This window comes from Vespula vulgaris, chromosome 16 (genome assembly GCF_905475345.1).
Source record: "Vespula vulgaris chromosome 16, iyVesVulg1.1, whole genome shotgun sequence".
In the NCBI taxonomy this organism is placed as follows: Eukaryota; Metazoa; Arthropoda; class Insecta; order Hymenoptera; family Vespidae; genus Vespula; species Vespula vulgaris.
This window is the reverse complement of record NC_066601.1, coordinates 1,791,227-1,807,647: the sequence shown is the minus strand read 5'-3', so window position 1 is coordinate 1,807,647 and position 16,421 is coordinate 1,791,227. Positions and strand designations below refer to the sequence as shown.

The 16,421-nt window shown below is 28.4% G+C and overlaps 4 protein-coding genes across 12 annotated transcripts; 2 read left to right on the top strand and 2 right to left on the bottom strand.

The window, feature by feature from the left end:
- Positions 1–226: 226 nt before the first annotated feature.
- LOC127069657 (transcription initiation factor TFIID subunit 6-like) lies at positions 227–4,050 on the bottom strand. Of its 2 annotated transcripts, none has more exons than XM_051006885.1 (9): positions 3,568–4,050; positions 3,171–3,423; positions 2,482–2,800; positions 1,998–2,401; positions 1,708–1,911; positions 1,458–1,640; positions 1,113–1,329; positions 586–905; positions 227–500 (listed from the first exon to the last, which is right to left on the bottom strand). In XM_051006885.1, exons 2-9 carry the CDS (start codon positions 3,348–3,350, stop codon positions 405–407), a joined length of 1,923 nt encoding a protein of 640 aa, XP_050862842.1. In that variant the 5' UTR covers positions 3,351–3,423; positions 3,568–4,050; the 3' UTR covers positions 227–404. The 2 variants fall into 2 exon arrangements, with proteins under 2 accessions (XP_050862842.1, XP_050862843.1); XM_051006886.1 differs by having other exon boundaries at positions 586–893; positions 3,568–4,044.
- Positions 4,051–4,653: 603 nt separating this feature from the next.
- On the top strand, positions 4,654–6,256 carry LOC127069666 (uncharacterized). 2 transcript variants are annotated; one of them, XM_051006919.1, is made up of 5 exons: positions 4,654–4,787; positions 5,464–5,563; positions 5,645–5,746; positions 5,826–5,918; positions 6,000–6,256. In XM_051006919.1, exons 2-5 carry the CDS (start codon positions 5,470–5,472, stop codon positions 6,254–6,256), a joined length of 546 nt encoding a protein of 181 aa, XP_050862876.1. In that variant the 5' UTR covers positions 4,654–4,787; positions 5,464–5,469. The 2 variants fall into 2 exon arrangements, with proteins under 2 accessions (XP_050862876.1, XP_050862875.1); XM_051006918.1 differs by having other exon boundaries at positions 5,464–5,572.
- LOC127069664 (annexin B9-like) lies at positions 5,958–12,017 on the bottom strand. Of its 7 annotated transcripts, none has more exons than XR_007783655.1 (8): positions 11,784–12,015; positions 9,339–9,382; positions 8,830–9,211; positions 8,554–8,633; positions 8,235–8,481; positions 7,936–8,117; positions 6,688–6,829; positions 5,958–6,584 (listed from the first exon to the last, which is right to left on the bottom strand). XR_007783655.1 is itself a non-coding variant. In XM_051006903.1 (8 exons), the coding sequence occupies exons 3-8, from the start codon at positions 9,366–9,368 to the stop codon at positions 7,659–7,661; spliced, it is 972 nt and encodes a 323-aa protein (XP_050862860.1). In that variant the 5' UTR covers positions 9,369–9,382; positions 10,185–10,426; positions 11,784–12,015; the 3' UTR covers positions 6,637–7,658. The 7 variants fall into 7 exon arrangements, 4 of the variants coding, with proteins under 4 accessions (XP_050862859.1, XP_050862860.1, XP_050862858.1 ...); XR_007783654.1 differs by lacking the exon at positions 5,958–6,584 and adding an exon at positions 7,593–7,709 and having other exon boundaries at positions 6,637–6,829; XR_007783653.1 differs by lacking the exon at positions 5,958–6,584 and adding an exon at positions 7,526–7,709 and having other exon boundaries at positions 6,637–6,829; positions 11,784–12,014.
- A 1,739-nt stretch (positions 12,018–13,756) lies between these two features.
- Positions 13,757–16,258, top strand: LOC127069656 (ER degradation-enhancing alpha-mannosidase-like protein 2). The gene has a single exon (XM_051006884.1). It carries the CDS (start codon positions 14,163–14,165, stop codon positions 16,227–16,229), a length of 2,067 nt encoding a protein of 688 aa, XP_050862841.1. The 5' UTR covers positions 13,757–14,162; the 3' UTR covers positions 16,230–16,258.
- The last annotated feature ends 163 nt before the right edge of the window (positions 16,259–16,421 follow it).

The window sequence follows — 16,421 nt, the reverse complement described above, 5'->3', positions numbered from 1 at the left end:
AGATAATCTGATATTTCCACTGAAAATGACTTAACATTTCGTATGAATCAAGAATATATATATATATATATATATATATATATATATATATATACACACATATATATATATTTAAGAGGAATATATATATATATATATATGCCTCTTAAAATACTTTTTACTTAAACACATTGTTGATTGTATTCTTTGTAATTAAGAGGAATGACCGTAAATATTATACTCAATATATTTGAAAATATTCAAAAAATTCTGTTTAATAGAATAGGCAAATATGTACCAAAATTTTGTTTTATATACAACTATGCACATGATATATGAGAAATATTGTACAAAAATAATTTCTACAATTTACTTTAACATTTGTTTTTTTTTTCTTTTTGTGTAATTTACTCAAAATATAACTTTTACTCAAATGATTGTTCTTCTTCTGGACTTAATGCATGTTCTACACTCTGTTGTGTTACAAAGACATTTTGCGTCTTGTTTGTCATATTTGCTTGCTGAAAAATTATGTATTATAATATAAAAAAAAAAAAAATGTTTTTTGATTTAGAATATTGCGAACTATACTTCATAATTACATACCTGAGTAACAGATGTATTTGTATGGGTACTATTAGACATACATACAACAACCAACTTAGGCGCCACATTTTGCAAATGTGGTTTTTGTGAATTTACATTACTTTGTGCAATTTTTACTTGTTGTTGTTGCGTCTGAGATTGCTGTTGTTGTATCGTACCACTATTTATATTAGATGCAGTAGGCGTTTGAGATCGAGATTGCAAAATAACAAACTTCTGACCTCCACCAGTTGTAGTTGTATTACCAGTTCTACTTGTACCAAGCATTATCGTTCTTCCTGCTTGTTGGCCAGGATTCGAATTTGACACTGAAACATTTTCTAATAAGAATAAGATAAAAACAAATTACACTGTATTTGTATAAAGTATAAATCTGATATATATTCTCTTTCTGATAATATTTACTGATGTGATTTTTTTTGATGATAAAAGATAAACTGCAAATATTTTAGAAATTAAGATATTTAAAATTAAGATTAAAATTAAGATAGTATTATTCATAATTCATGTAACAATAAAAGAGTTACCTGTTTGTACAAGAGTCTTGGTAGTACAAGTAGGTCCCTGTTGCTGAGTTGTAGTTAATGTGGTAGTTGTAGCAGTTGATGCTAAAGCCGTAGGTTGTGTTCGAGCTTTAGCAACTGCTGCACATAAGGCTGGTCCTATGTATCCATAATCCAATTTATATTCTTCAACATAATCTGGTGCTGTTCGTACCGTTTTTAAAACAGGTGCTACTGATTTCTGCAAATTGTCAATTCTTATTTTACATATCTAATCTTAAAAAAAATATATATATTTTTACATATATCATATTTTTTACTTTTTGGAAAAATTATTCTTAGAAAAAGTATAATAACGATTATACTTACAACGAGTAATGATTTTATATGACCAGCACCATTTTTATCAATGTTCGATAATCCTGGACCTTCGATACATGATTCGATGCGTTCAGAAATCGATTTCAATTTTGGTATAACTAAAGCTTTTATCACCTCTGGACCTAATTCACATAATCCTTCAATTGCTCCATAGAGAGAAGCTAGAGGTGTCTAAAAAATTATCTTTATTAAGCTTATCTTTAGAGATGTTTATATATATTTAATAAATTTATCTTACCTCTTTACATTTAGCTAAAGCTTGACTAAACATGCGAGTTACTCTAGTTTGTACATTATTCGTAGAAGTATTAAAATTCTTGCATATTTGAGCCATCAATCGAGAAGCGAAGTCTCGCAAAGCCCAATGATTATCAGCTTCTGGTCTCATACACAACTGACGTGAAACTATACAGGTAGCAACTGACGGTATTAACTCGTGAAGCTGTAATTTGATTTCATTAATGGATTAATGAAAAGACTTTCGTATAAATAAATCAAAACAAATATTACACATAATAAACTACATACATATTTTTCAAGATATAGACTTGGATTATCAAGAAGTGCTTTAACCATACGCATAAGGTAGATAAGTAGTGCAAGGTGATTTTGCACAACATTAACTCGTACACCCTCTGCAATAAACGTACACATACGTGCTAACATCTCGTGTAAACCTGGATCTGCAGACAATGATTGTAATGCTTCTGCTCTCCGAGCTTCATCAGAGCCAACACAAGCTTCCGTTATTTCTTTATAATATAGTTGTTGCTCTACACTTAACTCATGCGTTGCCAATTGTTTAACATGTACAGTTTCTACATTACGTAATTTTTGACTTTTGCCACCACCACCTGGTTTTCCAGCACCTATATTTTGATTCTTGTTAGTTAACTTGCTTGTAGGGTCAACACTTTCCAATTTTTGAGCTTCTGTAAAGAAAAAATTACTCGTGTTAGCCTTGTTCATAAACTAATGATTACAATTTATTAGTACACGGTATATTGATTACCTTTAGATACAGGAGGTGGATTTTCTGGTATTGTTGGTTGTACGCCATCTATACAAAGCCAGTGTGCACGCAAAGTTATTTCTAAAGGTAATTTAGGCCATGCCTGTCCACCAGACATAGAAACAACTTCATTGAGATCTATTTCTTTTTCTTCTACAAAATGCAATTCACGACCACCGCCAGAAGCAAAACGAAATGGTATATGATCTTTAGCAAAAAATCCATACGTTGGTTCAACATTCTTAATTTTTAATGCATGATCTATATCATGAGTTGTCAAACGTTGACGTTTGCCATGTCTCATAAACTTTGCAGCATCCTATAAAATTATAATGTAAGAATGATACAATTCAGTTGGCGCGTATAAATATATATATAAAGCACTGCAAGTATAAAAGATAAACTAAACATTGGATAATATGTTTTTTCAATAAACTAGTTTATTACCTACAAAGAACAAGACCATAGAGTTTTCACGTTGTTTATCCTTTCTTTCCATATAAAATAAAATTTAAAAAATATTGGATAACTTTTATAAAAAATAGGTTTACCGAAACATAGGATAAACTTCACATGACAATCAAAATGGATTTTTGTCTAGTTCACCTTTTTTACTTGCAACATCCCATATTTACTATAACATTATTACTATAACAATAACATAAAATTTGATATTATTTACTACTAACTTGTATGATTTCTTTAAGTCTGTAACTGACATCTTCAGCAAGATCCTTGGCTGCTTCATCTGGGAAGTTTCCTACTCCTATGCTTTCAGCGATCACTTTTATAGATTCTTGAGATAAAGTTGTCCCATACATAGATTCATTTTCACTCATTGTTGATGTATTTTGATTGTTACATTCCATATGATATACAGTATAAACAACTATTTGTCTTATATAAAAATGATTTGGAGTATATTATAATTTCCTATTTAATCTAAACATTACATGTAAAATATTATTTCTCATTAGTGGTTAAAAGAAAATTATCTAATGGATTATCAATATTTTTAAATAATTATATTAGTATTTCTATATTATTTCCTAGATTATAAGGATATTTATACAAATAAATATTTACCATCTACACATAAATATTTGACTTTTCTCATATATTAATTGCATGAATGTGTGATACTTATGATTTATTCAATTTGTTAAATCAAATTGATCACTTTTATATCCTTTCATTGACATATATAATATTTTTCCATTTCTTATTTGTCGACGAATATCAAAATACATGATATTTACAAATATAATTTATACAAATTTGATAGTTTCTTCAGTTATGTGTTTCACTTAAAACGACCGTTCAAATCTAAAGAACGTAACGACATCAACGGCATCAGCCATTGCACTAAATTTGACGATATTTAATTGAACATAGAAAACATTTCGACGTTGTATAGTAACGATATATTGGTTATAACAAAATAGCCAAAACAGGTCGTTAGCGCCACCTGACGGCGGCTTGTGTAAACACATGTGGCGTACTACATGAAATTTATTCGTATCATATATCCAGTAAAAATTAAACTGTAATCGATGAAATACAAAAAAAAACAATATTATACAAGATATTTTATTTGATATATTATAATTATAAAAAAAAAACAAATTTTTTGATATGAAGAAATTTTTGTATTAATCTGATGCAAGACTAAGCTTCGATTTCAAAGATTTCAAAAAAGTATCAAAGTCATTAGAATAAAATTACCAAATTAATCTAATTATTGCGCGAAAATATTCTCTAAATTTATAAATTTGAAAAATAAAAATCATAAAAAATTTTTTAAAGCTTATCACTGCGGAGTTGATGTTTTCCGAATATTTTATAATAAATATCAAAATTAATTAAATTAATTGGTAATTGAAAACTACCATGTCTTTTAGTTCATGATTCTGCCGATAGTGGTTAATTCAAATGAATAAATTTATCACTTAAAGAATCTGAATCTTGCTTTTCTTTATCATCGCTTCGTTCTTTATTAAATTCTAATATAAAATCTTAAGTTTTATTGTACATAATATATACACATATATATACATAATAAAACAATATACATAAAAAAAAAAACATATATATAGATATATATAAACGTGTATTTAGCGATTCTAATATCAATTTTTAAATTTGTTAGATTATCGATAATAGAATAATGACATCTCTAATTTAGTTTTCATTGTCATCATTGTAAAAAAGATCATTTATTTTGATTCATATTAGATACTAAGTTGTTCTTCGAAGCATAAATTGTGAATTATTAAAATAATTTATTCATAGTGCTTGTTAATCTCGTAAGTATATCTCTTTTCTTTATCGTATTTTTTGTTTATTTCATTTTCTCTTTCTACGTTTCACGTTCTCTCTCTTTCTCATTCTCTTATTCGCTCTCTCTCTCTTTCTCTCACTCACTAATTCCACGATAAAAATGTAATATATAAATTTATAATAATTATTTATTTAGAATATTATTTATCGTTACTAATCATATACAATCGAGTTTGCATTAATAAAAAAGAAAAACTGTAATTTTCACTAATCTTCTCATATAAAAGAAAGAGATTATTATTGTTAAAAAATTGAAATCGTGTTTTGAAACTAACAATCACCTACTCGTTATTTGTTTGCCATCAAACTTATTTGATTTTTTCAAAACAATATAATTTTCCTTAAATAATTTTCCTAGAACATGTACTTGCCAATTTTGCTTTTTGTAAAATTATCTTTGTACTGTCATTACTTTGTCACATTTTGATGATTTCCATTCGAAATCTATTTGTAATAAATATTATTTATAATCATTGTTTTCTTAATTGTTGTAGCTTTTTAAATAAATTATTACAATGTTGATAATGATGTAACAAGTTTTGTAATTGTTGCATTTGTCTAATTATAATTATCATGTGAACAAAACATTAACAGATTTGTATTTCTTATATTTAAAAAATGTATAAATTTTTTATTTTACAGGATAAAATGACTAATATCAAATATTTGAGTATTGCTGTTCTTTTATCTGCATTTATTGTAGATATAATAATAGCAAATCCCTTTATACAAGGAAATATAAGTAAACAAAGTAATATAAACATCTATATAATCAAATGTAATTCATTTATTTATATTATTTCTATTTTGTGTTGTATTTCAGATAACATTATTAATTCAATTGATCAAGATTGTAACTGTATTAGATATAATTGTGGATGTTGCAAACATATAGAATATGATATCGTTTTTCTAAATGGAACATGTTAGTAATAAATATTAATATTGTTAATGCATATTAATAATATATTTATATTTTCTTTATAGCAAAATATTATTTTTAGTTTGTGGAAATGCATCTTATTTGGAAAAAGATTATGGATTTTCTGTCACTATGTCTTACAATAATTTCTCTCTAATCAATGAAACAATATCAGGTAATCTAAACAAAAATTTCTAATTGATTAAATACATTCTATATAGACACAATATATATTTAAATGTATACATTTTTATAGCAAGAAATCCACCACCAGTTTGCTACAATTTTCTAGAATTTTCACATTTGCTATCATTGCCAAAACTGTCACATTTAATCTATATTTGCTTACGTCTTTATGACATAGATATAAATAAAAATGGTTTTCATTTATGTTTTGAAATAAAAATGAAAGTATTAGCACACGATATAATAGTAATACCACTAGGTTGCATTAATAAATTTAAACATGCAAACAAGATATATAAAGCATATCCCAATGTCATAATGATATAATTTTATATCAATGTCACATGTTATAAGCTACAGATATTTTTATTGTAAGTTAAGTATATTTTAAATATTTACATTTAATTCTGTTAATGTTAATAATTATTTGGTATATCAATTCTTTTGTTTGCATTAATTATTAATAAATATATTTATTAAAATTGAAATTCAAGTATTTACTAATAATAAAAAAAAAGATTTCTTACAATAAAAAATTTTTCTTCGTATAAAAACATAAAAAAGTAAATTGTAAATTGTAAATTGAATAGATAATTTAATGTACCTAGTTCAGCATTGCGATCAGAAGCTTTTTCCATTCGGCAGCACAATCATTCTGGAAAAAAGAATAAGTGAATATCGTTGGTAAAAAATATCATAAAGAGTAATCACATTATTCGCACACGTGCATGTTTATTAAAAACAAATATAGATATTACATTTGTGAGACACGCGAATGATTAATACTTAATATTAAGGATGCATGATTGAATCACTCTCAGGTAAGAAGAAAGTCACCGTAATCTTTCATTAATTCAAAAGTGCGATCAGAAGGCGTTTAAAGTCTTCGCTGCAGTCGTTCTGTAAACGGAAACAAAGATTTTTGGGAAAAATTAAAGTCTGCGTTAATATGGAAGCAATCGTGTGTGAAAATTTGTACTAATCTTTCTTTTTTTCATATACGTATACCTATGCGTGTTTATATATATATATACATATATATACATACATACATATATATATATATATATATATATTCACACCACGGCAAATATCATACATACGCATGCATGTTCCAAAAATAAATTACAATTAGTATACTTTGTTATTTACACACATATGTATTAATGGTAATTGTATTAATCCATAATCCTCGTGTTACTACCATATTTTTATTTATCAAAGCCCTTGCGAGAAAGTTATAAATCGGATAACGTAATGACTAAATAGTAGTCGATATTTTCATAAAGTAACGCAAATTGAAAATACAAAATATTGGTTTTCTTTTCTTTTTTTTTCTTTTTTTTTTTTTTTATATATATATAGTAACTCACAGCCTTTGTTTTATAAGATTTCGATTAATCTTTTCTCTTAAAAGGTTCGTATATAACGTAATTTTAAAGTGCAGGTCAGCATGATCAATAAATGCGATTATCTGCATTTTATTCGACAGACAAAAAAAATAAAAAAAAAAAAAAGAAAGAAAGAAAATAAAACGAAACGAATTCAAAAAATATTGGAACACGCACACACATACATATATCAAATCTTATTCACCCTCAATCGTGAGAATCATATTGAGAAGAAACTAATTAACTTAAAGTTTAGGAGAGATAATCATTACGTATCATCCATGGTATTAAAATACGATTTAAAAGCAAAAAGGAGATGTTGAACGATCGAAACGTTTTCATCCGAGTAGAGCAAGCAAGAGTCTCTTGTAGTCACCGGAAGTGTCATCCTGAAATTTATGGAAATTTATGGGAAGGTAGGATATAGCGCAAGTGAGAGAGTTAAAAAAGAAAAAAAAAAAGTAGTCTATATGTAAATGTTGTCAATGCAATGAACAAATACTATGCGGTTATATATAATATATATATATATATATACATACATATATATTTATTTTATTGATTTTAGTGAAAATGAAGATTATCAACATCGTTTAAAAAAATTGATCAACTTACATCGATGTCACCTGCAAGAGATGTCCCATAAATTTTCTGATAATCCTCCTTGATGTCACCCAAATCAATTTCTGATCGTGCTACTATTATTCGTATTAACGTTGAATCAGTAGTACCGATTCCATTCATAGCTTTGTAAAGCCTTTCTGCGAAGTATCCGGTTTTGTCTCGGGCGCATTTCACTGAAGAAAAAAAAAATATATTTTTTAGTTTACGAAGAAAACCTTTTTCATTCATTCTTTTTCTTTCTTATACGAATTTTATATGGTATTCGTCTGATCAATGAAGTGTTTCCTTACCAACTGCGAGATAACCATCTTCGAGAGAGCCAGAAAATTCTTGTTTAATAGCTTCTTCTAATGAATGACCAGCTAGGCGTTCGTATTCTTTGAAAATTTGTCTCAATTGTGGGAAACTTCTCGTGATCAGTACAGCATTAAACGTACTCTCATCCGTTCCCCATTGTTCTTCACCAGCAGCTAAAAGTTTTTCGGCATCCTCCGTCGCGGCCGCAACGTCGACTTCTGCACTTTCATCTCTGTTTGCCTAAAATAACATTGATATTACATCAATTCTAATCGATTCAAATCAATTATTCCTTAATATTCTTTTACTTACACACGACAAGGAAACGAGAAGTCTCTTGAAATGACCGGAAGTATCGCTTTTAAGATCATCCTCCAATTCAGTATCGTACACTATATACATATAAATAAAAAGAAATTAAAAAAAAAAAAATAACAGAAGCGAAAAGATAATGAATTCTTTTCATTTCGTTAATAATATTATTTTTATTTTCTTTCTTATTTCTTTAATCATAGATATTATTTGAATTAGTAGATATTAAAAAAAAAGAAAAAAGGGAAGAAAAAAATTGAATAAAAAAAAGCTTACGCTCTTTGTAAACGGCAGCTATAGTTTTAACACCATAATTGCTGAGAGATGCGAGTACTTCGATAAGAGCACCTTCGTCTGTGCCCATTCCAGAAATTGCATCGTGCAATTCTTTTGCATAAAATTCTGGAAGTGGTGTCATCAAGGCGATAATAGCTTTTTCAAAATTGCCGCCAAGTTCGGACTTCAATTCGGAGATAAGATCTTTCCCGTACATCGTTTTAAATTTTTCAGCGATTTCAAGACGTTGAACGATTCCACGACGAGCAAGTACATCGATAATGGCTTGTTCATCGGTACCAAAACCTTTCATCGCTGTTCGTAAAATAGTCGCATCATCTTCGGAATTGAAAGGATCAGCCGGGTAGACGGTTGGCGTGCACTATGAAAATACGCGGGACATTTAAAATACGAGATATTTTTTAAGATACGTATCGTAATAAAAAGATGAATATTTAATATGTATATATATATGTTATATATTATATATTATGTACGCGTGGACATACCTGCACGTGATAATATTGATTGGGAGACATCTCTTCTTTTATTTCTAAAAAAAAAAGAGGAAAAGAAAGAGAAATATTAACCAATGTTCTTATAAGATTATTTCTTTGTGCGCAATAACCATTCAACAGAAAAATATTAACTACGACGATAGTTTAAATTATCTAAACAATCTGATAGATTTAAATCAAAAACTTTGTTACTTAAGTCATTCTCCTAACATTTCATTTCCTTTGAAAGATATGTAGAAGATTCATATATGTAAATCGAGCTTTTATCAAACCACTATCTATCATTATCAAACTGCTTTAATTACGTATCATTTAACGATCTAAGAAGATATAAACTCTCGTCTTTCACGTAACACGATACGCCGGACATTATCGATCGACAGATACATCCTATTCCGTAATTACGAGGGCGAGGTAAAATGTATGTCAACACGTTTCACGGTAACACGCAAGGTCATCGATCTTTTGTGATTAATCAAGTTAAAGTAGAAGTCAAAAAAAGGAGAAACAAAAAACGACAAAAACAAAACTAAACATCGAGATGATTCATGATTCTGTTCCGTGTTGATTCGAGTCGACTAAGAGAAAGATACGATAATAATTTTATAGCTTTATCGATTACTATTCGAACATTACACGTAGTACGATTGAAGACCGCCATTTTGGTTCTTTTTGATCGAAGAGAATAAAAATGTTATACACGCACGTCGTTCGCTAAAGAAAATCACAAAAAAGTCAAAAAGAAAAAAGGAAAAAAGAAAAAGAAATTTCTTCGAACTTCGACATCGATACAAAAATAAAGAGAACGAATTATTCTTTGGGTGTGGCTTCCTTTACCTTTTCTTTCGTGGTTAAAGGTAAGACGCAATCTTTCTTTTCCAAACACAGTTACCGGTACCAACTCGTCGCACGAACTGTCGGTTGCTATGTGTGCTTCATACGGTATAATGAACACTGGACCAACTATTGAGAGTGGGGAGGATAGCAAGAAGAAGAAGAGGAGGAAGAGAATATGCGGTAGTGGAGAGGAAAGGAAAGGAAAGGAAAGGAATTCAGAGAAGTCTCGACGATTCGTCAGGCTATTCAATGACAAATACAACAAACCGTATTACTTAATTGCGTTGGTATGTTTTCTGTATTACAGCAGTTATTTCGTACGATATTTCAAGAAGTCGAGTTTGAACGAAATTACCATTTACTTGATCTTCTTTTTTTTTTATTTTCAAAGTTATTTTTGAAGCGTGACTTATGTTAATAGTACTATATAATAACATCATTGTTTGCAAATAGAAAATACTGCGTAACTCGGGCCTCTTAAATTTGTAAAGTAAAGTATTGCTAAAGAATGATATTGTAATATATAAAGTAATAAGTAACATAATATGTAAGAAACGTTCTATTGCTAATTGTTACTTTTTTTTTATCTATCACGTTGCAATAAAAACAAAATCTAAAATAGTATATTAATATGTTAGTATCGAATAAGATTAATTGTATAGTAAAGTATTGATAAAGATTAATAATATATTAGTATATAAATATAGAATATGAAGTAATAAGTAACGAACGTTCTACTACAAATTGTTACTTTTTTATTCATCGTGTTGTTGCAATGAAAACGAGTTCTAAAATAGTATGCTGATATTATATATTACATAATTTATAGAGAGTTTTTTGTAGATATTCCTTATCTATATTTAATCAGATTTATCATTGATCTAGTTATCATAACAATTATTTTGAAATTACGAAAGATAAAGTAATAGAAAGGATGAAAAAGAACGATTAGAAAAGCGATATCAAAAAGTGAAAATCGAGTTTGACGAAATTAGTACTAATTTATTAACATATTCGAAATTTGTTATAATTTCTAGTTATATTTAAAACGTGATATCTGTCAATAGTATAATGACATCATTCCTTGCAAATAGAGAACTATTAATAATGCATAATTCAGCCTTAACCTTAGTTTTGAAAATGAATTATATAACGAAGTATTGATAAACATTGAAATAATAGTATGTAAAGTAACAAGTAATAAACGTTCTAATCGCAAATTGGTACTTCGTTTTCATCTACCATATTATTTCTTACAATGATAAACAAACAAATTAAATCAATTAAATATTAATATTAATTAATAAACTTTGACGCAAAATGAAATTATTATTTTTATCTATACCGTTGTTACACAGAAGGAAAATCAAGTTCCTCAAAATATTACGTCGTTATAGAATAAAATAATAGAAAGTTTTAATATATATTTTATTTATATTCGAAACAATCGTCATTGTCATCGATCGAATTGTTCTAACATATTATATTAATTATTTCAAAAAGTTGTATAATAAGAAAGATGTAGCAACGAAAAGCGTGATAAATAATTAATTCGGAAATGAATAGAAAAGCGTAACTAAAACAATTTTCTGTGTTCACCTGTAATATTTCCGGGTAATCGATAAACCGAAGACGGAACGAAAACTAGAGTTTGAAGTCAACCAAAGGAACGATCATCGACGATGAGCCGGCATAGACTGCAGCACGAAACTGAGAAACTGAAATCTTGGGTGGTGTGTGTGCGTGACAAAGAATGGAAGGAGAAAAGGAGAGGAAAGAAGAAGAGGACATTGGTGGGATCACGACGCAACGCTACTACGACTAACTTTGGTCGATGACGTGGAGAGCCATGTTAAGATAGAAAGAGAGAGAGAGAGAGAGAGAGAGAATGTGAGAGCAAAGAGAATAGAAGAGAGACGTATCGACACGCTGGCAAATTCGTCGAACTAACGCTGATTGGAATCCGCAAGAAAATAAGTACAAGGAGATTGGATGATTCATCGGCTTTGGTAAAAAAGAAAGGAAAGAGAGAGAGAGAGAGAGAGAGAGAGAGAGAGAGTAGTAAAATGTGACAGAGAGAGAGGGAGGAAGAGAGTAGTAAAATGTGAGAGAAAAAGAGAGAGAGAAATAGAGAATAGTAAAATGTGATAGAGGAGGAGAGAAAAAGAAAAAAAGAAAATAATGAATGTATCAAAATTAGAAAAAAAGAGAGAGAGAGAGAAAAAATAGTGACGTAGTATTACGTTAAGAGAACTGTGTTATCCAATTATTTTTGTGTCCACTATACTTTTTCTACATTTTAAAAGGATTTGAATATAGAAGAATATATGTTTGTTTGTGCGTGTGTATGTTTACGATTACATAAATGAATGTGTGTTTTCCTTTGATAAATTAGTTTTGATTTTGAATAAGAATTTTCTCTTTGGTGACATTATTCTCAGGACTGGCTATATCAATGAGGTTCTTCTTGTAAATAATATTTTTTCTTGGTCGAGTCATATCTCATTTAGTTGTTAATAAATTAGTTTTGATATAAGAAATGAAACAAAGTGGAATTTTATAAATTTAAGAAGTAAAAAGTAACAATAAATAATAAGAAATAATATCAATTTATGCTTTGTTCTATAATTGATATTACAGGAAATTGTTTAATATTGTGTGTATATATCACGTTATCTTTTTTATAATTTTCTTTCATTCGAAACAGTTAGTTTCTTTGAATCTGTTTTTTTGAATGAACTATCTTCGATGATTAGTATACACGTGTGTCATGTGTTATACGGAAAAGAATCAGGGAGGATACGCATATGTACGCCCCTACATATGTATATATATATATATATATATATATATATATATATATATATATATATATATACACAGGATATGCTATAATATTCTTTGACCTATAATCACAAGTGACGTATCCTGTTACTTCTATGATGTGAATAATAAAATATAATTCATAATATGGAAACGATATATTCGAGAATAAATATGAAAAGAAAACTATACGCATTCTTAGAAAGTAATATATATATATATATTTAGATCGATCATTAGTCAATAAATTATGCACGACTCATTGAGAGTAGAATCATCATTACTATGACGCAAAGTTTGTGACGTGAATTCGTGACACATAGGATACGTAAAATATGACACAATATGAAATCATACGTAAGAAGATATACGTATGAATAAATTATTATAAAGAAGTATTTTATTTACTGATCTTAATTCTTTTTCAATGATTAATATTTCGCGTTTTTCTATTTTAAAGCATATACATATATACGAAAGAAGTAACGATATAGTTAATATTCGCGTGTAAATATATTCAATACAAATATATTCATTCAATAATATAAATATTAATAATATAACACTAATTATTTCGATCCTATAAACTCCTTTGAAATTTCTTTACCAACTTCATAATACAAATGGTTTATACGACAATAGCGCCAATATTAGTAAAACGTGAAAAATTAAAAGCTACAAACAAGATATCAAATTGAAATATACGTTTTATTTATAATAATATGAATATATTCCTTTAATAATAACATTATTATGGATTTGTACTTTATACAGAGATAATTCAATTTTAAACTAATATTACAAATATTTTTCGTTTGAGATTATCGATTGTAAAGGATTAATAAAAATATTCGATAAAAAATTAAACTACTAGAGAGAGCGCAAATCGCAGTGACTTCAATCGTATATACAGTATTGATCAATATGTAAAGTAGTTCACGGATGACGATTATATGTCGTATTGGACATTGAAACTTGTAGTGAAGAAAAATGTAGATAATTTAAAATTTGTTATTATTTTATTAAAGGGAATTCTTTCTCTCTTTCTTTCTTTTTCTCTTCCTCGTTCTTTCTCTTCGTAATTTTTAAATAAAAATTCTTAATTTTTAAAAGGTTAGAAGAGAAAGGACAAAATAAGAAATTATTTGTTCCATAATGATTTTTTTCAAGACTGCTTTAATTTTTGGGGTTCTAATACTCGTAAGTGGTGCACGAGAATATCAGAAGAAAGACTTAATCGCTCTCAGGGAAGAAGTGCGATCTATGTTTGATCATGCATATTCTAGTTATTTATCTTATGCATATCCTTATGACGAATTGCGATCACTTAGTTGCGATGGTTTTGATACTTGGGGTAGTTTTTCATTAACGTTAATTGATGCTTTAGATACCTTAGCTGTGATGGGAAATTTTTCAGAATTTCGTCGTGTAGCTAAAATAATAAGTGATAGGGAGAATTTTGAAGCTAATATTAATGTATCTGTTTTTGAAACAAACATAAGAGTGGTTGGCGGACTTTTGAGTGCTCATTTATTGTCACGCAAAGCCGGTGTATCTTTAGAACCAGGATGGCCTTGTAACGGTCCCTTATTACGTCTTGCTGAAGATATGGCGAAAAGATTACTTCCTGCTTTTGATACACCAACAGGAATGCCCTATGGAACTGTTAATTTGAAATATGGAGTTCCTGAAGGAGAAACGAGCATTACATGTACGGCAGGCATAGGCACATTTCTTCTAGAATTTGGAACACTTTCTCGCTTAACTGGTGATCCCCTTTACGAAGAAGTTGCTATGAATGCTTTAAAAGCATTAAATCATTATAAATCTAATATTGGATTAGTTGGTAATCATATTGATGTTTTGACTGGCCATTGGACTGCTCAGGATTCTGGAATTGGTGCAGGAGTTGATTCATATTTTGAGTATTTAGCAAAAGGCACGTTATTGTTTCAGGACCCATGGCTAGCTACAATGTTTCATGAACATAAAGCTGCTATTGAAAAATACATTCGCAGAGAAGATTGGCATTTATGGGTTTCAATGACAAAAGGTCAAGTGACCTTACCAATGTTCCAATCTTTAGATGCTTATTGGCCAGGTGTATTAAGTCTGTTTGGAGAAATTGAAGATGCCATGAAATCCTTACATAATTATCATCGTGTTTGGAAACAATTTGGCTTTACTCCAGAATTTTATAATATTCCTCAAAGTGAAGCTGGAACAGATCGGGAAAGTTATCCATTGAGACCAGAACTTATAGAATCTGTGATGTATTTATATAGAGCAACTGGAGACCCATATCTAATTCAAGTAGGAGTTGATATGCTCAGAAGTTTACAACATAGTGCCAAAACTAAATGCGGTTATGCAACCATTGATGATGTACGCGATCATCGAAAAGCAGATAGGATGGAATCTTTTTTTCTTGCAGAAACAACAAAATATCTTTATCTTCTTTTTGATCCAGACAATTTTATTCATAACAATGGACAACAAGGAGATATAATAAAAACACAATGGGGTCATTGTATTATTGATTCTGGAGGATATGTTTTTAATACAGAAGCACATCCCATTGATCCTGGTGCACTATATTGCTGTCGCAGGATACAAAATATGTTACCAGATAAGATATCAACTTCAGATAAATTTTTTACAAAATACAATTTTAAAGAAGAATATGATACAAAAGATACAATTCATAAAGATGATAATATACATAAAAATGACACCAATAATTTTGTTGAAATAGTAAAATTATCACAATTGAGACATAAACTTGTAAATGAAGTAAAGAGTAAAAAATATGAAAATGTTGAAACATTATTTATACAAAAACTTCTTTCCAAAAATGTTTCAAAAAGTGAAGATGAAACTAATAAAAATAAAACACTTCATTCTGATTCTGCAAAGATGCAAGTTGTAGCACGACCAAATGTAATTTACAAAGCTGATGATAGTGAGACTACAGATACTTTTGAGGCATCTATTAATTCAAATGATCAATATGACCCTGCAACAGTTCAGAATAATACAAAACTACCTAAGAAAGTAGTTAGTAATCAAATTACAAGATTTGAACCGCAAATCATGTTAGAAAATATTAGAAAAAAAAATATGTATCCAACAAATACTACAGCAAGATTAATGTATCAGATTTTGTCCTGTCAATCACAGCAATTTCTACAACGAATATCTATTATAGGAGAATTCTTTTAATACTTATTTAAAAAATTTTATTTATATAATTTTTGGTCTTTTATTTTATTCGTTTAACAAACCTTTCTCTAATTTCATTGTTAATTTAACCATATTAAAAATATATCTTATTTGAATTTAAAAAGAAATCTATTTTTGAAGAAAATATACAATTGTTATATGGTAATTCTTGATCTAGACTCTAATGATTAT